At 37.8% G+C, this 18,936-nt stretch overlaps 3 protein-coding genes across 8 annotated transcripts in view; 1 reads left to right on the forward strand and 2 right to left on the reverse strand.

Moving 5' to 3' along the window:
- The window catches only part of kiaa1328 (KIAA1328 ortholog), a 26,434-nt gene extending 13,537 nt beyond the window's left edge, over nucleotides 1-12,897 (reverse strand). Inside the window, exons 1-6 of one of the 3 annotated variants that reach the window (XM_079585201.1) lie at nucleotides 12,631-12,897; nucleotides 12,089-12,130; nucleotides 11,728-11,966; nucleotides 10,299-10,399; nucleotides 10,074-10,189; nucleotides 1,870-1,994 (exon numbers count right to left, since the gene is read on the reverse strand). In XM_079585201.1, coding sequence (XP_079441327.1) covers nucleotides 1,870-1,994; nucleotides 10,074-10,189; nucleotides 10,299-10,399; nucleotides 11,728-11,966; nucleotides 12,089-12,130; nucleotides 12,631-12,814 — 807 coding nt within the window. In that variant the 5' untranslated portion in view covers nucleotides 12,815-12,897. The remainder of the gene's footprint in view (nucleotides 1-1,869; nucleotides 1,995-10,073; nucleotides 10,190-10,298; nucleotides 10,400-11,727; nucleotides 11,967-12,088; nucleotides 12,131-12,630) is intronic. The other 2 variants (XM_079585203.1, XM_079585202.1) reach the window with 2 other exon arrangements.
- Nucleotides 12,827-17,010, forward strand: tpgs2 (tubulin polyglutamylase complex subunit 2; the record flags this gene model as incomplete). 3 transcript variants are annotated; one of them, XM_079585212.1, is made up of 7 exons in its annotated part: nucleotides 12,827-13,032; nucleotides 13,544-13,623; nucleotides 13,723-13,810; nucleotides 14,030-14,161; nucleotides 14,264-14,374; nucleotides 14,491-14,654; nucleotides 16,404-17,010. In XM_079585212.1, the coding sequence occupies exons 1-7, from the start codon at nucleotides 12,957-12,959 to the stop codon at nucleotides 16,623-16,625; spliced, it is 873 nt and encodes a 290-aa protein (XP_079441338.1). In that variant the 5' UTR covers nucleotides 12,827-12,956. The 3 variants fall into 3 exon arrangements, with proteins under 3 accessions (XP_079441338.1, XP_079441339.1, XP_079441340.1); XM_079585213.1 differs by having other exon boundaries at nucleotides 12,859-13,032; nucleotides 13,544-13,631; nucleotides 16,404-16,625; XM_079585214.1 differs by lacking the exon at nucleotides 12,827-13,032 and adding an exon at nucleotides 13,158-13,245 and having other exon boundaries at nucleotides 13,544-13,631; nucleotides 16,404-16,625.
- Nucleotides 15,398-18,936, reverse strand: part of aqp7 (aquaporin 7) — a 32,223-nt gene continuing 28,684 nt past the window's right edge. For both annotated transcript variants that reach the window (XM_079585209.1, XM_079585210.1), the window contains exons 4-6: nucleotides 18,731-18,849; nucleotides 18,421-18,638; nucleotides 15,398-17,143 (exon numbers count right to left, since the gene is read on the reverse strand). In XM_079585209.1, the coding sequence (XP_079441335.1) occupies nucleotides 16,951-17,143; nucleotides 18,421-18,638; nucleotides 18,731-18,849 (530 nt within the window). In that variant the 3' untranslated portion in view covers nucleotides 15,398-16,950. The remainder of the gene's footprint in view (nucleotides 17,144-18,420; nucleotides 18,639-18,730; nucleotides 18,850-18,936) is intronic.

Below are 18,936 nucleotides of genomic sequence, written 5' to 3' on the forward strand. Positions count from 1 at the left end.
CTTTAATATTTTTAGTAACAGTGCTTTAAAGGGGATGAATTTAAAGATGGAACTTCTCTGAGAGGGTTTTAGTGTGCTGACAGGTTAACAGTTATAGATGCTAAAGTGTCAACATGCCAAAAACCCCTCTGAGAGGCTGCTTCTCTAAATCCATCCTCTTTAAAAGCACCGCCGATAGAGCCAGCAAAACAGAGCTTTTGTAACAAATTTACCTTCAGCACATTTCAAAGCAATAACTGTTGGACTTCAAATTGCCTGCTGTGAGCAACGATACTATTATTATGAATAATCTTAAGATCTATGATAATTTTGAGCAACAAAAGGAGGTCGATATTAAGGTTTTTTATATGTTGAATATCTGTTAGTTACACTGTTCAGACCGGATGCGTCAAGTATCACTAAATACTTGACGGTTTCCCCCAGGTATACCCCATGTGTTTGTTAATCAGATTCATACGGTGTAGGTTTTTTGGATGCAATTTATTTATAATTTCTTTATAAAGTTATTTCTTTAATGAAAATTGAGAATTGGTATGAATAGTTATGTTGCAAAAACTGTTCCAACTGTGTGTTAAAATTCACATAAAGTCACATTTACCCATGCGCTTTATATAAGGGCTCATTTTTTTCTATTGGCCCAGTCAGACAGTTGAAATGTCAAAATGCACAAAAAGTTATTGTTTGCGTTGTTTTTGACCCATTTAACCTTGTAAATAGTGCTTTAATATTTTTAGGTAAGTCTAACAGTATGGATATATACAGAAATTGAATAAAGTTATTAAACACTTCACATTCGTCACTGCATAAATTATAAATTAAATATAGATTAATCATTATTAAAGCTACAAATGTTATTCAGTCAAGAGCAGTCATTTTCTCTTTTTATTTTGTTCTTTGACTATCCATAATGACAGGGGGTTTATTAGGCTGCTGTCACTTTAAGACATGCTTCACGACGCGGATCTGACACGCATCCCATTTTTACACTCTTTACGTTTTTTTAAGACTTAATTTAAATAGGAATTAAGGATACTCGACAAAATGGACATTTTGCATCAATATATTTTTAACGTGTTACACAGAAAAAAATGATTGCATGCGTTAACGCATTAATTTTGACAGCAATGATAAAAAAATACATACGTACATACATATTCTGCCACAGCAATGAATTCAGCTGATGTCCAAACAACTTCAGATGGATAATATTAAACTGTGGCATTCATTTTTCCTTGTCAAATATTCTTTCATTTCAAAATGTCATATTACAGAAGTAAAATGAATTATGAATGCCATTTCATGTTTCGTGCAACCTTGGTGGTCTTATCTCTCTCTTTGACCATGTGCAAGACAGAGGGACAAATACAGACAAAAAAAAAATCTGTAGCTGGGAAAATGACACAACTGGCCAAGCACAATCTAATCTAGGGAATTACTGCTGGACTTCCAAACGCCTGCGGAGAGCAAAGTTATCGTCATGTATTCAAGGTCAGTCTTATACATCGAAATAAATATATATAAAGTCATTCTAGATAAAAGAATCTTACAAATGTGTAATCGAAATAACATAAATTCGCCCAATATTTACTTTTTAAGGAAAACGGAAAATTTGCTGGGCTTGCATTCAAAATCTCAAAATGGCCAAATATCAGCCGATAAATTGGTTGGTCTGCCAGGTTATAAAGATAGCGGGCTATACAAATGAATTTCTACCTGCTGTGGTTATACAATGCCGTGACTGATCAGCTAAAATTCCAACATGGCATAGAGGATACAAATTCAGTGCACGCACATGTTCAGTCTGAGCCATTTGTGGCCTCTATCTATCGCTCTCTCCCACACACAGACACGCTCTCTCTTAGTACTCACCTTGCTGTGGGAGCAGGACTGATTGAGCAGCGTGATAGACTTGTTGAGTTTCTCTTGCTGTTGGGAGAGGTACTGCTGATAGAGTCCCAGCAGCTCCTGACACTCTCGGTACTGGTGCTGCAGGCCTGTGCCGTGGGTCAAGGGTCAACACGCACTGAATAACTCTGCCACTGTTCCCACTTAGACTAAAACCCTCTCTCCTCCCAAGCCAAACATCGTAATCCATTTCCCCCAATGTAGTGTTGCCAAGCTAATGCTGAGCAGGCAGGAGACTTCATACAGAAGGTACAAAAGGAAAGAACCTCCCTTAAGGTAGTGCCCCAGAGGTAATTAGTAACTGTAAAATCAGCTGTATGTCAAGGTAAACGCTCAAATATATTTTGAAATGGCCAAAGCCGATATTCATCAAGCTTGAGGGGTAAAACAAATAACATTTCAAGATTGGTCTAAGTCAGTGGTATGCAAGTTGACAGTGATAAAAAAATACAAATAAAAAATACAGTACTTAAAACACCAGCTTATCGTTTTGAGGACGTTTTTTTCCCTAAGATTTGAGGTGGTATTTTTATTATTCGGATGGCTAGGCAAATTAGTTTCGATTAAATTAATTTATGATCTTTTTCAGAATATTATCAGTAACAAGCTACACTGAATATGGTATAAACCAAGGGTAATGGATGTTTTTTCAGAGAATGCCAAAATCTAAATCTGTATCATGCAGTTTTGTTGAAAAAAAGTTCAAAATAAAATAAAATACAACCAAAGTCCCTTTAAGACAAGTCATGTCACTCGGTAGCCATCTTTGAAACGCCTATCGGGCTTGCAAATACAGCTCCCATCTCTTTTAATGGGGAAACCAAAACTGTTCGCCAAGCTTACAATTAAATTTCATATTTGAAATCACCACAAACTCTGACAACAACTGTCTCATAAATTTTGTTTCTAAACGTTCGAATCATGACATAAAATGAAAATGTTCAGGCTGGATCAAGCTAATGCGCATGCGCAGTGGAAGCGCACGTCTTGACTTTACCAATCAGTGATTGGCTCTTATTTAGAAGGCGGGACTTATTCCACCATATTGAGCATTGCACTTTTCCCCATTCAAAACAATACGAGTGACGCATCTTGTGTTATTCTAAAGTCTTTGATATAACTGGCCAGGTACAATTTAAACATCCTAAAATAAAAATTCAACTGAATAAGTTTTAGGAAAAGCTACAAGAAGAACTTAAAATATATAAAACAAATTCTCCCACCAAGAGCTCAGTTGTCAAGTCTCCTTATATCAAAAAGAGGAGACCAGTTGGACTTATACTCTGGCTCCTGACATTTGAGTCTCTCTGGCTGAATCCCAGCCGCCAATACCTGGAGTCATGTTTGTGACTTTTTGAAAAAGTGCACAGACAGAGAAAAAAAGCGAGAAGAGACAGCAGCACTGCAGAGAAGAGATAGAAGCGTTTCTTCGGGGTGAGGGCTTCACACACTCCTCCATCTGGGTCTGGCTGGGCAGGGGCGGGCAGAATGCCAGGCTGAGAGACAGAGAGAGAGCTGGCAGGTATACAGCATTGGGCAGAACTCAACTGATCTGGAGCAGAACCACAGCCACGCCGACTGCGCCGACTAATGACAGTGTGACGTACGCCCGCTTACTCTCACACGCTTTGCAGAAATCCATTCGGTAGATCTCATTTTCCAACGTAGAAAGCAATAATGGAAAGCGACTTTTTTTGGTCTTTCTTCTTAATAATCAGCCTGGCTGTAGAGCACAAGTGCTCAGCGATCATAATACCTCAAGGCCCATGAACTCGAAAGGGGCAACACAGATCAAACCGACTGAAAGTTAGAACGATATAGCGATTATTTATAGTCCTCATATCTCCGTTATTACAATGTCAATAAGCACTAAATCCAGCCTCTGCTCAACAGCCTCTCAATCCAATACTCATAAGATAAGCATGGTAAATCTTACCTAAAAACAAAGGCTATAGTATTAAAATCTCCGGAATACTGCACAATAGAAAAAAGGAAGAGGAATTTCATAAATACAAAAATAACCCACAAGGCCATGGATTAGTGATTTTTAACTTAGTAAAGGCAAAGTGAAGTGGTATAATCATACTGGCTTATTGGTATAAGAACGAACCAGGACACCAGTGTTTAATAAATAATTAAAGTAATAGTATTTGTAAAATAACTTTTTAACAGTTGCTAAAGCAATATGGTGCATTAAAGAAGAATTCACCCAAAAACAAGAACTCCATCATCCTTTACACACCCATGTTATTCCAGACCTGTATGACTTACTTTCTTCTGCAGAACATATAATGAATTGCCCATATAATGAAACTCAATGGGGTCCAGTGTTGACTTGAAATATCCTCTCTTGCATTTCACAGAAGTCAGTCAGGTCATAGAGGACAGATCAATTATTCAATTTGTCGTGTTGCACGTTATAGCCTGCATCTTAAAGCGGTAACGTTTTGCTTGATTACAAACTACATTCAGTGTTCACGAATAATATAAATTTGTGATATAAAAAAATGAATACGCTATACACTAATACCACTGATTCAGTGCTGTCAGTTTGAATGAGAAGCAGGCCTGTAATTACAATTAGCCATACAATTACCGTACTACAAATTAATACTTTGTGTTAATGCTCAGTTTCAGATTACTGAAGTATTATATCATCAGACTATTATAAACTAAAGTTAAGAACCAAGAGAGAGAGTGGTTCTAATATTCCCCAATTACCAGTTTCATTTTAGAAATGTAGATTAGAAATGTAATATAAAGGACTCTGATCAATCAAATTTGGAAATTCCATCTGCTACCATGTTTTACCCCAATATTGGTTTTTAAAGCAGATTTTAAAAAAAAAAAGTTGATTCTGGACTGGATAAGATCAAACAAATATACAATTCCGGGATAATAGTCAAGTCAAGTCACCTTAATTTATATAGCGCTTTTAACTGTATGGATTGTTTCAAAGCAGCTTTACAGCGATAATAGAAATTAGCGTAACAGTGAAGTTGCGAAGATCATTATTCATTAACTTAGGGGCCGCTAACACGACACCGTTCTAACAGAAAACTCTTAACGCGCTCCGTCCACCCATCCGCACAAAAAGTGTCTGGTGTCTCGAGAACGCACTCCCTGAAATAGGTTTGAAGGTGCAAACGTTTATCCGTTTTCTCTGCGCAAACCTCAAAAAACGCTAACCCGCGAAAACGCAGAAGGCGCGCACATGCGCAATCACGTGTTCGGTCGATAGGTATGCGCGTTTGAATATATATGCGCAGGTGTGTAATCCTTCACAAATCAACACTCAACAAACTTGTTAGGCCTTAATAAGATGTCTATTGTTATTTTATGTTTAAAAAAAAAGTATACTTGTATTCAGCAAGTATTCAATTGGTTAAATTGACCAAAAGTTACAGTAAAGTCATTTATAATGTTAAAAGATATTTATATTTCAAATAAATGCTGCTTTTTTCAGTTTCTACAAAAATATTAAACAAAATATTAAGCAGCACAAAATTGATAATAATAAGAGGAAATATTTCTTGATCACTAAATCTACAATCTGCATATTACATATTAGAATGATTTCCGAAGGATCATGTGACACTAAAGAATGCAGTAATGATGCTGAAACTTCAGCTTTGCCATCACAGGAATAAAGCCCATTTTAAAATATAACCAAATAGAAACTGTCTTTACTGTTCAAATAAATGCAGCATCGTTGAGCAAAAATACTTTTGAAATGTTTAAATTGTAGTGTACCACACAACCCTCGGTAAGGTCAGGTGACGCAAACAGGAGTTTGACAATCCTTGTCCTGCATGCTCAGGTCGCAAAAAGAAAGCGGATCCACAAACTGACGGTTGATTCCATAATAAGAACGTGGGTGAAAATATCTTACCTAAATCCATCAGGTTTATTATTATAACTCATTCAAGATCATCAGTCAACATCTGACTGTCTAACATGAGAGGATACAAAGGCATATCAAATCCTGAGGTGCCAACATACAATGTCCTTTATGACAGCTGCATGTCAAACCGCTGTATAATTGCAGGTATGAAATGAGTAACTGTTCAACAAGGACCCTTACCATAAATAGGCCTCTCATTTGTAATGAGAACGAAGAGCCTGTCTCGTAGATAGAGTGCATCGCACGCAGCCATCTACCTCGCAGCTGACGAGAGGCTTCTGATACTCTGATAGACAGGTTGGGCGTAAACACACATATTAATACATTAACAGAAGGGCGTGCGGGAACGCTCAGCGCCTGGTAATCTGGAGCGACTGGAGCGGGACTGATAAGATTCTCTCTCGCTTCCCGCCGCGCAGGCACCTCTGTTGGCTGCCGGCCAATCAGAGCTCATTCCGAGGGCCTACATCAGGAGAAAAGAAAGCTGCAGGCACGGTGTGTTTCCACCCTCCCCCCCATCCAAAAATACACAAAATCAGAGTTTGCATTCGATATTTCAGACAGGCGCTGTCAACATGATTCACTCCCCTGTCAGCCCGGCGCAGAAATAAAATAATGAAATCCACCTCGAGGTAGAACAAAATTGCGCCGAAGAGAATATTTTACGGGGCCACTCGGCAGGATGGTCTGCGTGTGTTAGGTTGAGATGTAAATCGATAGGAGGACAGTTCACACAACCGCACGCTTCGATTTAAATAACAGTGAAAATGACTCGCCAAGCCACTGATGATTTGATTATTTATATATCATGGGACTTCATTTGCTGCAAGCATGTGGTTTATTACTTCCAATTATTAGTGTGTCTACAAAACTAATTGGTCATAAACAATATGCAAGCAGTGGGTTTTGTGATTAAGTGGCATTCCTGTGAGGGCTTATGCCCCACCTAAGCTCATCCAGCCAGGATGCACGGATTCAGAACTAGTCAAACAAACTATTACAAAAGGACTTCTGCTCCTCTGATCCATCCGAAGCGTTCGCAAAAGCGACCATGCAAACTTCAATAAGATTAATGATATTGATGAATGCATTCAACTTCTCCTTTGTGTCTTCCATGCTTCTTGATGTAAATTCCTTGTGAAGAACAAAGATTGCGAGCTTCTCTGTAATAGAATCTACCGCTCAGAGACGTGGTGTAGAATGCCAAAGACGGGCTTGAGAAAATTCTAATTTCATTCCGTACACGGGCTTCAAATTCTTCCTACGCACAGAATGTAACTTCGAATTTTTCTCCCCCTCCTACGGAGATATTTCCTCTTGATAATCGCAATCCCGGCAGATGAGATGGAGACAATGCGAGCAATTATTCTACACGGAGCCTCATGACTCAGTTTGTCTTTTTGCGTCCCCCTTAACCTTTAAGACCAGCTCTGTGGGCCAGCATCTGTCTGATACCTTTAGAGACCGCCCTGTCTCCACAGGGGGCTTTCATACAGTTTGTCTTGCACTACAATCTCTTTTTAATGGAGTTTTGAATTTTAGTGGAAATGCCAGGCCGCGGAGCCAAAGTGCATTTAATTGAGTTGAGCTCGCCTAATTTCTGAGCTCGCCTGCCAAATCTGCAATTTAGCAGCCTGCGATTGCTCTTCGTATTTCACAGTGTTGGACGAAACTGATGGTTCGCCGTGTCTTTTGACCAAAGCAAGATCACCGAAGCTGGCAGAGCCGCAAGGAAAAAAAAGGGAGCATCCGAACTGTGCGAAGTTTGTGATGTGCCAGTCGGATGACAGGTTGGCACGAGAAGAAACCCACGCCGTTCCCAGTGGTCACGAGATCAGTGCCAGCTCTTTCAATTTCAAACGAAAATTAAAAGCATTTCAACCCAAACCAAGGACGGGTCCGATCCCTGAGCTCAAAAACTGGCATCTAAAATAGTAAATATTAAACCTGACACAGTGTGCATTCTCTTCGTCGTTTGTCTGTTACATTTCACACAATCAAGCTGCAAATAAAGCCTATTTCCTCTTCAATGAAAAGATTCAATATTAGAGTAGTCCAATGTGACACATAATGCCAAAGAAAGTGGATCCTCACCCCTTCAAGTACGAGTGTAATTCAACAACCGTCTCAATGACGTCCTGTGGTTATATTGCCCCTACAGCAGTCACGACGAGGCTGAACATGAATCCAATGCTTAGACAACACTGCCCCCTGTCAGTCTAAAATACAAAACAGTCCTTCACCAGTTAAGAAATTAATACTTATATCCAGCAAGGATGCACTAAATTGATCAGTGGCCTGTTGCATGAAGCCGGTTTAAGCTGCTACCCAGGTAAGTTTGAGATTAGTTTGCGCAAACTTTTTCAGGCACAAGATTGGATTGGTTTTTAGCAGGTTTCATCGCCATGTAACTTACACTACACCGCTAACCTGCTCCTGAGCAGTTTTGTTTTCAATGTTAGTGATCGCAGACTGGACCAATTAGCTGTGAGTAAAGTGATGTGTATCTGATGCAATAAAGCCACTCCCCCTGTATCTCTCGCTCCAAATTAAAGCAGTTTAGAGTGAAAGAATTTGAGACAAAAGTGCCCGTCTTGTGCACCTAGTTATTTATACCGGGTATTTATATTATATGAATTATAATTAATTTCTGTATAATTAAAATAATATATCCATATAATTCCTATTAATCTAGTTATCAAACTTTGCTTTTAAATTATATGCATTATACATATTTTTATATATATATATATATATATATATATAAATACACTGTACATATATATGCAGGCTTTAATATATAAGCTTTTAAGATTAAGCTTACTCTTTTGATCTCTTTGTGAAACTATATGCAAAAGGCCTATTTGTTTGATTCACTTGCATTGATATAATCAGGTATTTTCTTTCATCTGCCTTCTCAAACTTTCAGTGTTTATTCCTGCTTTGTAAATGCATTTAATTACATGACATTTTTTCATAATGACACGTGTTTGCCACACGTGTCACACTTTCAGGTGCACACTTTCGCGCTTTGCAAACCCTGAATTAACCTGGAGTAGACAGAGAACTTTATACTGAGAGTTGTGAGCCCGATAAACCTGGTTGGATTTATATGGATTTGTAAACTCTAAACCTACTGTGAAACTCAGTTTGTTCAACTAGCTTCGTGCAACAGACCTCAAAAGTGACAGCAAAGACATTTAATAATGTTAAAAAATATTTCTATTTCAAATAAATGCTGTTATCACAGTTTCCACAAAGAATATTGAGCAGCAGAGCGGTTTTCAACATTGATAATAAAAATAAATGTTTCTTGAGCACCAATTCAGCATATTTAGAATGATTTCTGAAGGATCATGTGACACTGCAGACTGGAGTGATGCTGCTGAAAATGTAGCTTTGCCATCACAGAAATAAATTACATTTAAAAATATATTAAAATAGAAAACGGTTTCATAATATTGTATTTTTGATCAAATATATAAGCAAACATAAAAAAAAAAATTAATCGTAGTGTATGTATGAAATAATTTAAATTACTCACATAACCATAAATGTCTATTCTGAAACAATATCACCAGGAAGGATGACAGCTGACGATATGTTTAAAATACAATGAGTTCCAAATTATTATGCAAACGTTTATCTTTGTGAGCTTTGGTTAGGGGTGGCTGAAATGCCACTTTACGCACATCTGCCAGCCTGAATGGAGAGGGTATTGAGACTCCAGACACACCATCTGCTCAACAGTGGCTTTTTTTTATAGCTGCCCTTTTAATACAATTAATTTGTTTGACAGAAACTTTCCTTAATAAGCCTTTAACTGACCAAGGTCTTCTGTGCCCCAAATCACTCATAAATCTTTTGATATTTCGATAATCTCCATTCGGTTTTAGCAAAATATTAGTTGTTTTCATGCCTTTTGCAAGACATTGCACCATTTGGTGCTTTTCATCTTTAGAATGATCTTTCTTCCTCCCCATATTGCATGAGAACTGTGACTTGCTTGATAATGTGGAACAACCTCTTTAAGTGGGGTTTCCATTTACCTAAGCAGACCTGGTAAACTACTTAAACCTGTTAGAGACTGATACCAGCAAAAAATAACTATATTGTGAAATAGAAACGTATTCAATAATATGAGATCGGTCATAGCCACCACCACCCACTGACTGTTTGCCATTAAAATGTAATTGATGGCAGCTTTTAAGCCTAAAACCTAAACTCGATAAGCATTCTTACTGTTTCTGTTGTAAAAGGATACTTTCTCTCTCTTGCACGATGAGCTGGTTTTGTTGCTCTAACTGTATGATTTGTTTCTCAAAGGTTTCCTGTTCATCCCTGAGTTTCTGTACAGATTCCTCTTTTTCTTCACTCACTCTGAAAAGAAACGCGTAAACAAAATCAGATGCATGCACAGTAAATCACATTGGCTTGAGGTCTACTGTAATCATTCATTCATCAGACCACTATAATGAGAGGGCTTTACCTGGCCAGCTCCTGGATGAGATTGGCAATCCGACGCTTGTCCTCTGGGCAGAGATCCTTCAGCGATGGCTTACTTTTGGCTTGGCCCGCGCTGAAGAGAGTCTACAATCCAGAATAGACACTTTAATTTTATTGAACATTTTCCAGAAGATTTCATGTAATCAAATACACAAACCTGGATAGGTTCTTTGTACATCCTTAAAAAAAAAACTGCCAATTTATGACTGTAAAAGATAGTTAGATTTTACATTTCCTGAAGGAAATATAAGTTCTTGCAAGGTGATGTTTATACAAAAATGAAATATGCAAAATTAAGTTTACATACATTATAGGGATATAATGCAAAACACCACATTGACAAAATCAATAAGTTGACTGGTCTTATTGAATACCTGAATAATTTAGTAGGTTTAAGGTTCACTTTACCCTGATTAGATGCATTTCTTAAGGGGCCTTCACAAAACACATGTTCTTACATTAACAAACAAAGGTTTTCACTATTCATGGCACAACAAAACACTAAAAATAAAAAGACAAATCAAAACACAACATGCAAACATGTATGTGCAAAATATCTCAAATCTATCCTAATTGAAGCACTGCTACTGAAATCAACAAAACAAATAAGAGAAAAAAACTAAACGAATTGGCTGTTGGATTAATTGTGATTAGTAATAAAAACTAAAACATAAAATACCCTAGTACAGGACATAATTAGGAAACATTTGCATGTTTCTCAAAAGCTCAAAAACTTTAAGGCCAATGCATATTAAATTGGAATTTTTAAATGGATGCTGGAGTGGATATTGAAAAAGCAGTCAAAAGGAGTCCAGCATCTATTGGAATGTCCAGAGTTCAATTATAGGTCAAATATAATATATTTTTGGATTTATTAAACATATTTTGGTCACTGCATAACTTTCAAACCTCAATGTGTGTCATTTCATAGTTTTGATAACTGTATTGTACTGTACTGACTTTTGACTAGTGTTAATTGATTGATTAATTGATTTAATTAATTAGAGATGCAGAAATGTAAACTTATCCGGGACGAAAAAGGTGACAAAGATGCAACCACCGTAAGGAGGGTGAGAAATATGTTAAAACGAGTTGATAACGATCCAATTAATTCCAGAGAAGTACAAAATCATGTCCCGCACTAAAAAAAAATTCTGATTCGAAAAGCCATTTCACTCGGATATGTCACAATATGGAAGAAAAGACGATCCATTCCATGATGACTTTAAAACATCTCTTTTGTTTGACCGATTTATAAACGATTCATTCAAATTTGGGAGAGTGTTTGGTGAAATCCCACAAATGACTTTTTTTCTGCTAACAGTGTCAATTTTGCATCCCTGCAGACAATTCTGAAAGTCAAAAGCATTTCATCACACAAACACTGTAAATATTCAGAAGTCACTGCTCACCTGAGCTGAAGTGAGAGGAGGCAGGTCTGGTTCTGGAACAGGTGTAGTGGTTTTGGATTTGGCTACAGTAGAAGGCAGCTTCCGATCTGAAGCTTTTCCCGCTGCCATCTCAGCACTTTGTATTCCCAAATGCAATCCTGATTTCTTGCCACTTTTATCCATGCTGCCAGGTCTCCTTTTTATCTTTCCCTCTGTATTATTTGCTGAACCAAACTTTAGACCGACGTTCCTGCTCATCCCTAAAAGACGATGGGAGTGACAGTTTTCAAATATCAAACATGAGGTGCCAGAATGATGAAAAGGATATTTTAGTAGACTATAACAGTAACAGACTTTCTTTTTTTTTTTTAAATAGTCTCACCTGTAACAAAAACCATGGGCTGTCCCTGTTCTTCATCTGATTCTATGCAAGTTAAAGAAAACACAAGAGAAGCAGCAAAGCCTACAATAAAAAATAAAAGGTCTAAAAATATATTGAACAGAATAACATACAGCAGTAGTACTCCAATCTACATTATAAAAATGCAGTTATGTGATGATGCTTTTACAGTTCTATGGATAAGAACTGTAATTGCATGCATTTTACTGTAGTATTGTATAGTATTGTACTACGTTCACTATCTACACTCTATGTGTCTTTTCAATAATACAACTTAAATTCCGTACAGTACATGTATAGTTTCGTTCAACTGCAGCTTTGTGTAAGTTACGTTACTAAAAAACTAGAGTTCGGTTAAGCTGACAATGAAAATCCGCTAATGAGTTATTAGCCTCCCTTCTCTCATACATACTGACCACAGACAGACCACTGACCACGGTTAACCTTTATGCTTGCCAAAGCAGGATAATGTAACTAATTAAAACCGACTCATCGAACAAAAATACGAAAACATGTAAGGATACTGTCATGAATCCAGTAGATTCCATTGCCATTTGCGCCCTCAGCAACAGACGCCATACTGAAACAACCGCCACTTCCAGTTTGCGTGCAGGAGCCTCTCCTCTTTTTCATCGTTGGTGACTGTGATTGGATGACATTAACTTGCTTCGCCCGCCCATCCAGTGTACTATTGGTCAAATCACTCATCTCTCATTTTCTCAGCCAATAGGAGTGCAGAACCGCAATGTTTTGGTTCTGCGTGCTTGGTAACTCAGCATCCGTCGGTGTGACTGCAGCAAGAGAATAAATGTCATAGAATTATATAGATGCTTTTTTTTGTTATTTTGGAATGGAGGAGGTAAAAGATGAGAATACATACAAGGGGTTTGTAGATAGACTCACCCTCGGTATTACACGGGTTTTGGGTGAGTGGACGATGTTTAATAAAAATAATTGTAGACCGCATCATTCAATAGGCTGCATGCCCTGCTGAAGAAAACATCATGGCTAGCTGGTCTCTCGGGTTGGTCTGATTTTGGGTTCGTGTTAGTGAATCAGGGTGGGAGGCCAACTGGCGACCAGCTTGACTAGACTGGGAGACCATCTTAAACCAGCTAAGACCAACAAAGCAGCTTAGGGTGATTTAATATTTTGTGAGTGTGTATGTGTGTTCTTGTTTAACCTACACTGAGAGGACCAAATGTCTCCACAAAGATAGTTATACGTGAAAATGTTTACATTGTGGGGCCATTTGGCCGGGCCCCATGTTTTTTTAGTTTTCTGTGAGGTTTGTTGGTAGGGGGAGAGGATATACAGTTTGTACAGTATAAAAAGATGTATGTCTATATAAAGATATAAAATGCAAACCAAGTCAGTTATCAATGTTATTACATGCATGTATGTGCATTATTCTTTTGCATATTTTCTGCTTGACAGAGAACCTCCCTGGTGTGCTGGATGTACGATTTGCAGAGAAAGCCCCTGCAGAAAAGAGATGCCTTCTCTCCTGGGAGCAGGTATGGAGGTATTTCAATATAACAGAGAATATTCTCAAAGCGGGTCTTTGATGTGGGTGTATATTTATATCAGGTGTGTTTTTCCTGTGTGTTCTCCAGAAAAACAACTGTGCTTTGCCGGAAGATCTCAGAGATTTCTATCTCACGACAGATGGCTTCATGCTTGCCTGGAACTCCAAGCTGGAAAGTGAGCATCCTGAAACATGCACTGATCAAATGAAACCCGTTATAGTGTTGATAAACGATAACAATGCTTTAAATTTAGCCCTATTATACTGCTTTTTCAGATGTGATCAGTGTTTTACTTCTGTGACCACATCATTATACATGCACATCATTTTTTTAATTTTTGATATTATGGTTACGCTTTTATTATGAAAAACTTTACATGCTTTGTGTCTTGCAGATGAAGTGGTTCCAGTGGGATGCATGGTGATAAACAGTGTTGCTCATCTACGACCCCTGATTCAGTCAAATGTATATTCCCTCCCCAATGCACCTACCTTAGCTGATCTTGACTTCGATGATGATTTACAGGGTGAGAATTTCTTTCATCCTTAGGCATTTTATCTTCATTTCATTGCATTCAAATTTGCATGAATTATATACCCTGTCATGTCATGTCATATCTCTTTTTCAGAATCTGATGGCCCTGAACAACCTCACTTTGATTGCCGTAGTCGCATATTTGAGCTGGACCCCTGCAATGGTAATGGCAAAGTCTGCCTTGTTTACAAGAGCTGCACTCCAGGTGATTATGCATCCCACACTTAATCCAGAAGGATATGAAGAGTTAGCATACAAAAAAAGGTTTATATCATTTTAATCTACCATCTGGCCCTGTGTCTGCTGGCCCGTTCTGTGTAGGTGTAATGGCCCAGCAGTGTGAGGTGTGGTTCCTGGACCGATCACTTTTCTGGCACTATCTCACCCCCTCCTTCACTGCCTACTACCGACTTATGATCACTCATCTGGGGCTTCCGGAGTGGCAGTGTAATTTCACTCCGTATGGCCCCAGCCCACAAGCTAAGGTCAGCGTTATCTATTCAGTTCTATCAAATCAGAATATTAAAATTATTATAAAATTATTATGTTTTTTTATTTGACTAAAGTCTACACAAAATGTTTTTTAAAACATTAATATTTATACTGTATGTTTTAACACATTTATACTTTTATACAATTTGTATTTATTTTTTACAGCCAGAACAAATTGAATTAAAGGAGATGTGTGTGTTTTTTTTTTTTGTTAAAATACTTAATAGCCTTTGGCTTCCTTATTTTATTCTATATATTTTATTTAATATATGCAAACATGTATAAATTAACAATCACTTCATTGACTCTTTGCAATACACTACCATCTGTAGTAAAAGTGTGGGGTTGGTAAGACTTATTGTTTTTGAAAGAATTATCTTATGCTCACAGCTCACTTATGCTGAATTTTTGGATCAAATATACAGGAAAACAGTATTATTGTGATATATTTTAAAATGTAATTTATTCCTGTGATGGCAATCACAGCATTCCAGTCTTCAGTGTCACATGATACGTCTAATATGCTGATTTGGTGCTTAATAACTATTTTTATTTATGTTGAAAACAGTTGTGTGGCCTAATATTTTGTTTCATATTTTTGTGGAAACTCTGAAAATAATCTTACTGTGCCCAAACTTTTGAATGATGGTGTTTAGGAAATTTACAGTCAAAGACCAGATATGATTAATGAAGATCAGGAGTTAGGAGTCCAGTCAATTTAAGACAGGAGTCAAAATAATAATAAATTAAATAAATTTTTTACTGAATATAGTTTGCAGATTCATCAAGACAGAAGTCAGCTTAAGCCTCACAAGGAGTTCGTAGGCCGCTCCTCTACATTAGCAAAGATCACAGCAATTATACCCTTCACCAAGGTCTAAGCTACGTCCTTGCTTCAGGTTGAATGATTCTGAAGAAAGATAAACATAGAAAATTTCCACACATGGACTGATAGGCAGTAGCACATCTCCATAGTCTGTACGACTGCCACCAGGACCCTGAGTTAGGTACGAGTGTCCCTCCGAGGTCACAAGACTGTGTGTCTAGGCGCCAGCATGTCGAAGAAAACAAGTCAGTCAATCTCCAATAATGCCACTTGTTCCTTAACCTGTAACCAAGAATACTTACAGACACACAGCTTCTTTAAGGTTGGATTTGGTCAGGCTCTAACTATCAACAGGAGGCTCTTCCCAAAACATCCAGATAACGTGTTCTTTCTCTCAGTGAGAGGATGCTTTAATATAGATAAGCAAAAAATAAATGCTTTAACTAAGGAATGGTCACAGTTCCAATTACCCTTGTGACCTATAATCGTCATGGTGAGCTAGAAGAACAGATATATGTTTTAACACGTTGAAGACTTCTCAAACAAAACAAGTCCATATTTAATTTCTGGAAGCCGGGCTAAATGAGCAAGCACTGTTACTGCATTCCTGGCATGTGCCAGACCTTCAGTCACCTCTCATATCAAATACAGACATCAGAGAATACATGAAAAGAACATTTCAGTAATCACACTGGTAACTTCTATAACCAAGTAAAATCTCATAAGCCTAGAGAATTCATTACATTTTATATTTAGAAGGAAAAATATTGATTAATACCTTGATTATAATCACTCATTAGATATAGACTGAAGCAGCAGCGGATTCCAGAATCCAGCCCTTCAATAGTGTATGTTCACACTTTCATTATGTAATCAACTGCCACAAAGCAACTTCTCCGTTGATTTCTTGATACAGCAATGGGCCGCTCTCTACCAACCCCTGACGTTCTATGGTGATCCCCATCTTGACGCATCCAGTGAACCTTTATTGAACAAGTTGGACCCAGCCAAGGCGTTCCGCGGCAAGGCCAAGCCACCCACTCCCAAGAAGAAGCAGCCAGCGCAGGTCCCAGCGAGTGGCGGCAATACAGCCAAAGGACAGGGGGTCTCGTGGAGACACAGCGTGACTAAACGGTGACCCCGCCGTCCCAACAAATGCCCACTGACTGTTCTCATCTAGTGTGTGTGTGTGTGTGTGTGTGTGTAATTAAAGATCAAACATGGACAATACTGAGTCCTGAGATTCTTCAGTAGCTTATTCCTCTATAACTCAAAAGGTAGTACTGTAGTACACACTGGACTGAGAAAGTTTGCCTGAAAAAATGAACCCCATAGGCTTTTCAACCGTTATCCATGTTTCATATTATTCCTGTAAACATCCCAGCTGCCCTCGGTAGAAGGTAGAAATGCCACTTTCTTTCTTTGGTCTCTGTAACATTCTTGGTCCTTAACTTGAGCAGGTCTCACACAGATATCTCTGTACTGCCATTCTTGTACTTTTCCAGAGGAACACATTCAGGATTTTCTGTAGACTGTGTCCTAGTGCTTTTAAGATCAGGGTGGTGTAGCTCCACAAATGCTTTGTAGATTAAAGCACCAGTCACTCCACCAATAAAGGGGGCCACCAAAGGTACCCACCACCATCCATTGCCTGCCCTGGAAATGCATTGAGTCAACACTTTAATTAAATGTAATCAAATTATGCTGTACTGTTACTGTAATTTACACTTTCAAATTAAATAATAATTAATGCAATACTTTTTTGCTTTTAATTATTCTTTTCAATAAATAAAAATGTTAAATAATATATGTAATTAAATGTTTTAATTATTTAAGTTCTTAAAACTTAGTTTTACACAGTTTCACATTTTTACAGTGATCATACACCAAATTTACGCATACTACTTTAAATGTTTTTTTTATTGTTGCAGATCTGATATGATGATTGTGATTAAATAATAATGAAATATGTATTATTTATGTCTACATCATTTTGATAGTTCAATATTATTTTAATAAACAATCATGTAAACATAATACATTACTCTTTTTAGGCATACAACTTACCATTAATTAAGTTATAGTATTTATTTCAACATTTACTAATGCATTATTAAAATCAAAAGTTGTATTTGTTAACATTAGTTGATGCACTGCGAACTAACATGAACGACTATTTTTTATTAACTAAACATTAACAAAGATTAATAAATACTGTAACAACTGTACTGCTCATTGTTAGTTCGTGTTAGTTAATGCATTAACTAATGTCAACAAATGAGACCTTATTGTTAAGTGTTACTAAAATATGTTCCCGTTATAGATCTGATCTGATAATTACGGGGCCACTAAAGCAGAGTTCCTCAAATCCGCTGTCCTGCAGAGTTTAGCTCAAACCATGAACTCACTCAACTAAAATTTTCTAGTAACTCTGAAGACTTTGATTAGCTTGTGTTTGATTAGGGTTAGAACTAAACTCGGCAGGGCAGTGGCCCTCCAGGATCTGATTTGAGGAACGCTTCCCTAAAGGGACATGGGCACGGGAACAAAATATATGAGATGGGAGGAAAAAATGAAATGTCAATGCTTATGCATTCTTTTGAGAAACTTTGCAGTCGCTTTGCAAAATGTTTGCGTTCCCCTGAGAAACCTTTTGAGTTCTTTGCGTGTGAATGCAAAGTTTCTCAGGGGAACGCAAAAGCATTGAAATATTTTTTTTCCTCCCATCTCAAATTACCATGTCCCTTTAGGGGCTCTGTCGATAACTGTGACTTACTTGAACAAAATCCAAAACATAATGGATGGTTTCAAGTGATGCATATCAAGAATTCAGGGTTACTGTGGCTGAAAATGCAGGAAGTGTTACAAATCATTAACCCTGATCCAAACAAATATAAAAGAGTGTTTTATAGCTTGATTTTATATTTATTCACCTGAAAACCTCCATGCCCCAACCTGCCATCAGTGTGAAGACTCTTGGCCCCAGATCTCGCGTGGGATTGATGGCATAGCCGCTGTTGCTCCCCAGAGAGACACCGATGAGCAGCACCACGAGCCCCACACCAACAGGCTCACCTCTAGACACAACCGGCTGGTTTCTCTGGTCCGCCAGAGCCATCAGACACAGCAACAGCATGGCGGTGCCCACAACCTGATCCGGAGAATTTAAAAATATCTTCCTCTAAAAGTGCTTAATGGGTACAGTTGAGCAATATTTTTGCACATGATTCATTTTTGGCATACCTGGTCGAAGAATCCAGTGTAGATTGAGATGTAAGGTGCTGGATATGTGGCAAAGATCCCAGCTGTTGCTTTGGGACCAGACACAGTTAAATTGCCCCCACAGAAATGATGTATAGCATCTATAAAACACAGTACAGATGTGAGCGAAGAAACCTTGTGGCAATTTATATGACCTACTCCAACACTAAGAACAAAAATAACTCCTC

Source organism: Phoxinus phoxinus (genome assembly GCF_949152265.1).
Source record: "Phoxinus phoxinus genome assembly, chromosome: 17".
NCBI classification, from domain to species: domain Eukaryota; kingdom Metazoa; phylum Chordata; class Actinopteri; order Cypriniformes; family Leuciscidae; genus Phoxinus; species Phoxinus phoxinus.